Genomic DNA, 10,691 nt, shown 5'->3' on the forward strand with positions numbered 1-10,691 from the left:
AGAGGGTATTCCATAGGGTAGGAACTGCAACAGAAAAGGAACACTTCTAAGGACCCATAAGGTGACAATAAGGAGACTCAGTAATTAGTTCCTATGACAAGTAGGGCTTGTGCCTAGTAGTGTGAGGGCAGTTTGATCTTGTTGTACCTGAGGAATTGACAGGGTCCTCATGACTGTGAGCTGAACATTATATTAGATCCATGTCCCTCCTGGTTGGCTAAATCTTCCCATGATGTGATGCACGGTGGGGTGTTAGATGTATTTTTTTTTCTTGAGATAAGGGGTGGCTCTCCTTCCCTTAAAGAGGTGCTGGTTCAACCTTTCCTCAACAAGGTATTGTTAGACCAAATTCTTCTGGACAATTTTTATCCAATCTCCAATCTTCCTTTTTAAAGGAAGGTTGTTGAGAAGGTGGTCATAGAGCAGCTTCAGAGGATCATCTTTGTTTTGAATTACTGTAACATGCTTTACATGAAAAGTATCTTAAAAGTTTCATCTAGTGAAAAATGTGGCTGCATGGGCAGTTATGTGCAATCCCTGATCAGTGTATGTTACACCTCTGACCTCCAAGCTACATTGGTAGCCCATTTGTTTCTGTCTTCAGTTCAAGGTGCAAAGTAAAGCACTACATGAAATGGGACCAGGTTATTTGAGAGAACCTTTCTCTCTTACTACTTTTACTCAGTGCACAAGATCTGGCAAGAGGGGCATACTCCAGGACTTATATGACCAAGGAGTGTCATTTGAATTAATTATAGATTCCATGTGGTCTTCAAGAGTAGCCACCTGCAGGACTTCTGGTTATGCGCCTGTAGCGCATGGCTGCACAAGAGCAGACCTCCCCCCCCGGCTAGTTTCATCCTGCCAGGGGGACCCTAGATGGGTCCAAAGTCACCCCGAAGAGGTGACCGTGAAGGAGGGACACCCCATTGATCATGAAGTGATGGCGGTCACTTTGTTTGATCTGGGGGAAGTCCTCCTACCCGACAGGAGAAAGGCTAGTGTGAGATCAGTGTCTAGCCCAGAAATGTTAAACACAAGGCCCGGGGGCCGGATTCGGCCTGTGAAGTGTTTCATGTTGCCCGTGAGCCTATCCTGGAAACAGTGAGGGAACGGCCCCCACTGCCTTGGCCCTGGCCCAGGCCGGCCGGGAGCCAATGTACAATTTCGTGGTGGCCATCTATGCTGAAAAGCATTCAGTCTTAGCTCCACAAGGCCATCTGGAAACAGCAAGGGACCAGCCCCTGCCATGTTGGCCCCGCCCACTGGGCACATGCTGGTGAGGTATCACCCTTTTTGAGGAATGAAGAAATGCACCATTGCCTGGAAGTGGCCAGCACATGGCCCTGCCTACTTCAGGCAGGCTAGGGGCTGGGAATCATTGCGCTTCTCTTCAGATTCATGCCACCTGGCTCAGCCTCTCAGCACTTTGAGGAGAGCACCTCGCTGCCTGCCAAAACTGGGCAGGCTGGGGGCTGGGCAGCATTGCGCAGGTAACATTGACTCTCATGCTGCTCGTGGCATCCCCTTCCCCAGAGCCCACCAAGCCTGATATGTGAAGTAGGCGAGGGCCATGTGCTGGCTACTTCCAGGTGATGGTGCATTTTTTCATTCCTCACAAAGGATGACACTTCCCCGGCTGCATTTCTTGCCTGTTTTTCTCCCTCCCTCATCTCAAATATTTTCCCACCACTTGGAAGGAAGGAAGGAAGGAAGGAAGGAAGGAAGGAAGGAAGGAAGGAAGGAAGGAAGGAAGGAAGGAAGGAAGGAAGGAAAGTGAGGGTCTGAGGGAAGTCCTGCCTTAGTCCTTCCCTGCTGCCCTTTCACCATCCCCTTGTCTCCTCCTCCTGACCTATCCTGGGGGGGTGTCTCCCATCCTATTGCTAAGGAAGCTTTGGATAAAAAGCCAGGTCTCCTCACATGGAGAGGGACTGGGCCTCTCTTTTGACTTTGCTCCCGTACCCATCATGATCAACCTGGCTAAGGAGAGCAAGCACAGGAGCAGCAGACTTGAGGAGGAGATAATTGCAGCTGTGTGCCCCCTTGGGGAAGTGGAGCTGGGCTTAGTGCCATGGGTGCTTGAGAGCCAGGCTGGGCAATTGACCTCTGCACCACTGTCCAGCCCTGCCCCCTGCATGGCCTGAGAGGAACAATAAGGCTTCTCCAATGGACCATGACTTGGCACTTGCCCTGGTCCGATATCCTTCTGCCAGAGACCCTCAGATCTGTCCCACTCCTGCCTAGGCCCCTTGATGAGAATGATGTAGAGCTGGCCATGCCCATCCAGTAGGCCACACACACTCCAGCCACACCCATCCAGTAGCCCACGCCCACCCTGGCCACACCCACCTGCCCCCCCAAGGGCAACTGCAATGCTGATGCAGCCCTCAATGAAATTAAGTTTGACACCCCTGGTCTAGCCCAAGCTACTTGCAGCTGAAATCCCAGAGGACAAACCCAAACATTGGTGAACAGCATGGTTGGAATTGTTGAGAGTACTGATCTTTTTTCTTCTATCTACTATCTAAATCCTTGAAAAGATCCCCAAAGTAAGAAAACTTCCAGAAGTGAAGTGAGGGGACTATATCCTCATTCCCTTACAGATGGAAGCAGCAAATTAATATTAAAGGAGGGAAGAAATATATTAAAATTCAATTTAAAATACTACAGTCTGGACAAATTTATGAACTAAAAAACTGTCAAGATTATACCCTAAAGAGTTTTGATGGAGTTATAAAAATATATAACAAAAATAACTTTTTGATTTTGAAAAAAAATGAAAAAAGAACTAACTGCTGACATCTAGTGGAGAATCAGAGCATAGAATACTAACAATAAGGACTTGGAAATTGGCAGAATGCCCAGAAATAAAGAAAAAGCTGTTCCTTTGAATTGTAAATTACCTTGAAGACAGCTGGGAAAAAAGGAAGAGTCAGCTACAAGATTAAAAAGTGTCTGAAAGGAACCCCCCCACACACACTTGGACTGTGGTTTAAATCTAAGAACTGTTTATGGAAAAGAAAAACTTTGGCCTTTGGCTAATCTTTTAGAGGAGAATCTTCATGAAGGATTTAAAGTGGCTTTACACACTGAAGGCACGTGGTGGCTCAGTGGGTTTGGACGCTGAGCTTGTTGATCAGAAGGTCAGCAGTTTGGCGGGTCGAATCCCGAGTGCCGTGTAGCAGAGTGAGTGCCTGTTACTCGTCCCAGCTTCTGCCAACCTAGCAGTTCGAAAGCACGTAAAAATGCAAGTAGAAAAATAGGGACCACTACGGTGGAAAGGTCACAGCATTCTGTGCACCTTTGGCATCTAGTCATGCTGGCCACATGACCATGGAGACATCCTCGGACAAGCGCTGGCTCTTCGGCTTTGAAACGGAGATGAGCACCGGCCCCTAGAGTTGGAAACGACTAGCACACATGTGCGGGGGAACCTTTACCTTTACCTTTTTAACACACTGAACTGTAATTTTGATTGACTGATAAATTGACTCTTGAATTAAAACATTGATGAAAGATTATTTGAAGGAGGGGAGACAACATGGATATCACATACCTATCAAAAAATGACAGGACACCACATTCAATATTATCTGCTGAAGGATTTTGCCTGGAAAATCAAGGGCCTCCAGAAGTAATACCTCAAGGCAAGATAAATACTTTCCAGGAGAAAATATATGTAATGTTAGGACAAATACAAATGACAATAGACTCAAACCATGAGGAAATTAGAAACAAGTTTGATGATTTAAATAAGCACATTTCTAATTAAAATCTACAATTAAAAAACACCCATGAAATAACAACAAATGAACAAATAACTCAGATAACAGACCACAAATTAGAAGAATATGATCAAATTGATCATATTAATAAATAAATGAAAAGAATTACAATTTAACAGAATCAGGAAAAAATATACAAGATTCTGAAACAACAAGAAAAATGTAATGGACTATAGAACTTCCAGGAGAAACATCAAAGTTTGGAGGACAGAAAGTATTTATTTTACTTACTTCATCTTTTGTATTCCCAACAACATTTGCAAAAACACAGGAACTGTCTGGTAAGCAGATCACATCAACTTGGAAAACTACTCGGCAAAAGAAGAAGACCAGAAACAGATACAAGAGATTTGACTCGCCCTACTAGATGGACTATTACATGAACAAACACTTGTTTGAATATGGCTATAATAATAGAGAATTTTGAACATAAAGGGGCCCTATAACAAGAGGGTTAAGAGATTTAAGTAATATAGTATGTCCCATAATATATGAAATGTAAAAATAGTGGGTTGATGTAACTTTTATTAATATAAGTGAAAGTATTTTTATAATGCATTACATAAAATATTGGGATGATGTACTTAAAGGGGAAAATTTGGACAGTTAGATAACTAACATATGAAGAAATTATGACTGATAAGAATTGCATTGAATATAAGGGAAATTAAGCGTAAACAAAAATTACAAAAATAGGATTCATGGTGAACTAATAAGATGATGGTGATAAGAATAATATAAGCTGAAAAAAATGTCATACATAGAGATTATTATTATCTGTTTAAATATAAAAATGCTTATATCTAATCATTTATATATTGAAAATATTAAGAATTATATTTTGTTTAAGTCTGAAGAAGGAGAACATAAATGGGAGAAGGGAAGATCAAAGAAATATATCATTAATTAATATACTAATTATGAATATTATTAAACTTAGACTTCCTGTTCCGGTTTTCAGCGAGAGAAAGCCAGAGGACTTGATCCTCCGGCTGAAATTTCTTTTTGTTGGGGACCCTACGGGGCCAGATTCCACCCTGGAGGGGTGTACTGAAGGAAGGAAATTCCAGGGACCTAGGAGAGATGACAATCTCTCCGAATAGCCCAGGAGAACCCTCCCAAAAAACAAACAGAAGAAAAGGCTGGCTAACGTTGCGTCTAGTCACAGCTGAATACCAAGAGAAGTCAAAAGCAATAAAAAAAGCGAATAATAAACAGCATGTTTGAATCTGGGTAAGAATATTGATTTTCTCTATCTTATTTACTTTTTCTGAAGAAGAAATCCCCAAGATAATATCTTTGAAGAGAGAGGGGGAGGAAGATTTGTTCTTTCTCTTTTGTTTGGGTGGCGTCTTTGTCACAGTCTGGAAAACAAGTACAAAGACATGATAAATGAGTAAATGCTGACACCTGCTGGTGGATGAGGATTTCTTTTCCTTCTTTTCCTTTGTTTTTGAACTTCTAAGCTCTTCAACTGCACTTGTGTAGACAATACATGGCTGAAACAATGAATATACTACAAAAAGATATATGTGATGAGCAACAATACTTTCAAAGGACAATGATTTTAAATCACATAGAGATGCAGAATAATTTTGAAAGGATGAATCAACTTATTCTCAATGTAATTTCACTTCAAGAAATCTCTGAAAATATAGAACAAAAAATTGAAATACTTGCTTTACAGAAGGAATTATACATTAAGCAGCAAAACTCCCAAAGGATAATGATTTTAAACTACAAGATAATACAGAAGAACCTTGAGAGTATGAACCAACTTATTTTCAATTCAACTTTACTTCAAGAATTCTTTCAGGGAAAGATACCGGAGATGATTAAATGCAACTTTGAGGAAAGAGATTGGAAGATGGAACTATATAAAACAAAAAGCTATGATTTAATTCAAATGGGAAATATTTTAATATTTCTAAACAATTTGAAGAATAGGGGAAAGAAGAGTCATCTATTTGAATTTGGCTAAACAGTGAGAAAAATTTTGAAATATATTATTCTCAGAGAAAAAAAAACTCTTCCTTTTTCCCTTTTTCTTTTGCTCTTTTTCTTTATTCTTTTAAGTTGGAATGATTTAAATAGGAATAAAACATAAAAGATATGTTTTAAATGAGCTTTAGAGGACTAGATGACTAGAAATATTTAAGGGAATGTTTAAAGCTTAAATAGATTAAATATATCTTCAGTATAGGTTGAGAAGAGTGGAAATTGAAGGAATGGATATATTTTGAATTGGAAGAAATATATATCTTTTCCTCCTTTTTTCTATATATATATACTGTATATATATATTCTTTTCTTTCTTTTTTCTTTCTTTCGCTCTTTATATCTGTTTATCCTTAGTATTTTTATTAAGAAATATAAAAATATAGAGGGTCTATATGAAAAAAAGACAGAATTAAATTCATAAATGTTAATATAGTTGAATGTTGAATTGATTGTTATCTGTAAGAATATTTAGAATGTTAAGGGAGAAATAAGTTGTTCTTGTTCTTTATTGCCTTTTTTTCTCTCCTTTTTACATTTACTTATTGACTGGAAAATATAAAGTTTGAGAGGGTTTGCATGAAGGGAGGAAAAAAATGAAATTAACCAATGAAAATACAGTCGAGTGTTAAAAAAAGATTGTTATTTGTAAATATTCTTTTTTTTGGGGGGGGGGGGGAAATAAGCTGAAATAAATATAGTGCCAGGACCTACGATAAGGCAACTAAAATGATTTATAAGATTATTGAAACTTTACATTTAACTGTTGTTAAACAAAACTGTTTTAATTTAATGTCTTGCAAAGAATGATTCGTTTGAGATAGGGGAAATCAAATGAAATTGACAGATGGAATATAGACTATAGAAATTAATTGTTAAAGATTGTTTTATAAATGTCACCCAGACAACATTCTGTTTTACAATGATCTATGTTATGTTAAAGAAAAAAATTCTAATAAAATATAATAATAATAATAATAATAATAATAATAATAATAATAATAAATTATTAAACTTAATCATTATTGATTGTTAATTAATTATTATTGTCTTTTTTTCTTGTTAAAATATAAATCAAGACAGCCTGCAGTCTATCAGCTATCTGACTTCTGTAGCTTGATACAAGCCCGAGGGTAGTAAAATCTAAGTTAGATAGAATTGAGTAAGGAGTCCCATATTTTCTTTCAGTTAGTGCCATCTTGAAGATTTACCTTGCACTGCAAGTAGAATTGCAGCATTTTTCCTTATCTACAACGATTCTTTAGTTACATTTAAAAAATGGATATTTTCTGATATGGGAAGTAGCAGGATAAGGCTAAATCATCAGTCGTGATCTGAGATGTGATATGTGGTCAGCTTCACAGGGACAGAAGATAGAGTGAGGAGCATCAGGCCATTTTGGTGAGATTGTAAATAATGAATGAAAACTGCTTGCCTTAGCACTAGCAACCAACAGTTTTGCTCCTTTTTTGCATAAAACATGTAGCTTCACTGTCAATTATTCTGGTTTATTCCAGGGCATGAAGGAAAGATTGGGATGGCAGCGATACGGCTGAAGGATGGGTGCCCCTTTGATGGAAAGAAGCTGTTCATACATACCAAGGATTATTTGCCCAGCTACGCCATACCCCGCTTCATCCGTATCCAGGTGAGCAACGACTGATTTAGGCTCTTGCTTCAACAGCCTAAGAAATCATTAGAAAAAATAACCCCAGACTTCAGCATCATGAAGTATAACAGAAATCGAAATGTTGCTGCCATTCAGAATATAAACAGAAAAGAAATCAAAAGTAGGCTTGATTTGTTCAATAAAATAACTAGAGTAAATTACATGGCCAGTAAAGGAAGCTCTCAACTGAGTTTGTATTTGCATGCCATTTCTTTGCTTTAAAAAATGTTTTTGTTGTTAGCTGTGAAGTCGTGTCTGACCTATTGTGACCCTATGGACAATGTTCCTCCAGGCCTTCCTGTCCTCTACCAGCTTCTGGAGTCCATTTAAGCTCACGCCTACTGCTTCAGTGACTCCATCCAGCCACCTCATTCTCTGTCGTCCCCTTCTTCTCTTGCCCTCAATCTTTCCCGGCATTAGGCTGTTCTCCAGTGAATTCTTCCTTCTCATTAGGTGGACAAAGTATTTGAGTTTTAGCTTCAAGATCTGGCCTTCTAAAAAGCAGCCAGGGTTGATCTCCTCTAGGACTGACCGGTTTGATCGCCTTGCAGTCCAAGGGACTTGCAGGAGTCTTCTCCAGCACCACAGTTCAAAGGCCTCAATTCTTTGGCGCTCAGCCTTTTTTATGGTCCAACTTTCACTGCCATACATTGCAAATGGGAAGACCATAGCCTTGACTATACGCACTTTTGTTGACAGGGTGATGTCTCTGGTTTTTAGTGTGCTGTCTAGATTTGCCATAGCTTTCCTCCCCAGGAGCAAGCGTCTTTTAATTTCTTGGCTACAGTCCCCATCTGCAGTCATCTTGGAGCCCAGGAAAATAAAATCTTCCCCATCTATTTGCCAGGAATTGAGAGGGCTGGGTGCCATGATCTTGGTTTTCTTAATGTTAAGTTTCAACCCAACTTTTGCACTCTCCTTCTTCACCCGCAACAAGAGGCTCTTTAGTTCTTCTTTACTTTCTGCCATTAGAGTGGTATCATCTGCATATCTTAGGTTGTTGATATTTCTTCTGGCAATCTTAATTCCAACTTTTGATTCATCTAGCCCTGCCTTTCTCAAGATGTGCTCTGCATATAAGTTAAATAGGCAGGGCGACAATATACAGCCTTGCCAGACTCCTTTCCCAATTTTGAACCAATCAGTGGTTCCGTGTCCACTTCTCACTGTTGCTTCTTGACCCGCATATAGGTTTCTCAAGAGACAAATAAGATGGTCTGGTACGCCCATCTCTTTAAGAACTTGCCACAGTTTGTTATGATCCACACAATCAAAGGCTTTAGCATAGTCAATGAAGCAGAAGTAGATGTTTTTCTGGAACTCTCTAGCTTTTTCCAAGATCCAGCGTATGTTGGCAATTTGATCTCTAGTTCCTCTGTCTCTTTGAAATCCTGCCTGTACTTCTGGTAGTTCTCGTTCCACATACTGCTGGAGTCTAGCTTGTAGGATTTTAAACATAACTTTACTAGCATGAGAAATGAGTGCAATGGTGCAATAGTTTGAACATTCTTTGGCACTGCCTTTCTTTGGAATTGGAATGTAAACTGATCTTTTCCAATCCTGTGGCCACTGTTGCTGGCAAATTGAGTGTAGCACTTTTACTGCATCGTCTTTTAAGATTTTGAAGTACATTGATGATTTTAAAAAATATAATAGGAACAAAAAAATGGGAATAATGAAAATAGAGTGTATATAAATTCATCTGAAATCTGAAAAGGAGGGGAAAAGTTTTATATACTCATATTCAATATTTCTGCACAGAGGAACAGGACTGGCTTTTATGAACTAGACAGGTTGGACAAAGCAGGAGGGAAACATTGGGAGAGGTGAAGCTGAAGATGGGGAAAGCCTTGGGTAAAGGTTGAAAAAGACAATGTGGTGATGGTTGTGTGGAGTGAAGGAGACGGAAGGGGTACTGAAGGTACCACAAAGGGAAGCCAGAGGAGATACAGGGAGGGGATAGAGAAAATTAAGAAGGCAATATCCCATAATAATGACTGAAGAAGGCAAGAGGAAGCCCTGCTAAACACAGTAAAAGCAAACAGCAGACAGAAAAACTATCAGCTGGACGAAGAGTAGGAAGATAAGGAAAAACAAAGTTGCATCAGTTTCCTTAATTTGTCTCACACTAGGGCAGTAAGGGAAGCACCATTCACTGTCTTTGTTACTCAGGCAGGGCAATAGAGAAGGAGTTACTCCTGATTCTGTTCTCACTGCTGCCTTATACTTCCTGCAGGAAAAGCTGGAGATCACAGGAACTTTCAAGCAGCTCAAAGGTCAGTTGGTGAGGGATGGATTCAATCCTGCCAACATCAAAGATCCCTTCTTCTTCCTGGATGACTCAGAAAAGAACTACATACCCATGACTGAGGAGATCTACTGCTCCATTTTAGAAAAGAAAATAAAACTCTGAAAGAAGGTTTAAAGAGGAGCATAGCAGTGTTTCCTGAATAGCTTCGAAAGTGCAGCCATTCATGTTTTGATTTTGCTCAAGAAGGAAAGATTCACGGCCAGAATATTATTCTTCTTAATTTGTATGTTCTTGAGATGTCAGTTTAATATACTAACTGGGATTTGTTTGGGAAATAATAAAATGTTGCTACTTTCTCTTGCCACAGTATACATTTGTTTTGGAGTGAAGCTTATTCTCAAGAAAGCATTGGGGAAGATTAGCTCTTTTTCCTCTGGTACCATTCCATATCCTGCTTTGTGTCCAGTGCAGGAGAAACTATATCAAAGGAGTCTCAAAGCATCAATATTGTTAAGTAGTGGGCTCTTAGGTGCAGGAATGAATACATGAGGCTGAGTACAGGATAACTCATACTTTATTTCTTGCATGCGCAAAGCGGTTTTTTCTTGCGCATGCGTGGACACCCGTGGTTGCCACCTTCCTGTGTGTGTGATGGAACCGGTTCCCAGTGGCAGCGCCGCCGCCGCCATCGGCAGCCTGTAAACGTGCCGCGGCAGCTCTCCCAAAGAGAGTAGGGTGGCGGCCTGCAAACGGGCCGCGGCGGCTTTCCTCCTCTTTGGGGAAGCTGCCGTGGCACGTTTGCAGGCTGCCGAAGGTGGCAGCTCTGTAGGCGGGCCGCGGTAGCTGTTGCGGCCTATGGGCGCGACATTCGGCAGGGCCCCTCTTTGCAGTATGGCGCGAGGCCCTCACCCCCCACAGACACGCCCTCTTTGCCACGGGAGCCACCCCTGCCATCCTTGCACACCACTAGCGCAGGCCTACCTCATCT

At 40.4% G+C, this 10,691-nt stretch overlaps 1 protein-coding gene across 1 annotated transcript in view; it reads left to right on the forward strand.

Moving 5' to 3' along the window:
- Positions 1-10,052, forward strand: part of LOC310649258 (long-chain fatty acid transport protein 2-like) — a gene marked incomplete at its 5' end in the record, with an annotated part of 41,088 nt that extends 31,036 nt beyond the window's left edge. The window contains 2 exons of the mRNA XM_083377562.1: positions 7,301-7,431; positions 9,689-10,052. Of these exons, the coding sequence (XP_083233688.1) occupies positions 7,301-7,431; positions 9,689-9,865 (308 nt within the window). The 3' untranslated portion in view covers positions 9,866-10,052. The remainder of the gene's footprint in view (positions 1-7,300; positions 7,432-9,688) is intronic.
- Between the last annotated feature and the right edge of the window lie 639 nt (positions 10,053-10,691).

This window comes from Vipera ursinii (assembly GCF_947247035.1).
Source record: "Vipera ursinii genome assembly, chromosome: Z".
In the NCBI taxonomy this organism is placed as follows: Eukaryota; Metazoa; Chordata; class Lepidosauria; order Squamata; family Viperidae; genus Vipera; species Vipera ursinii.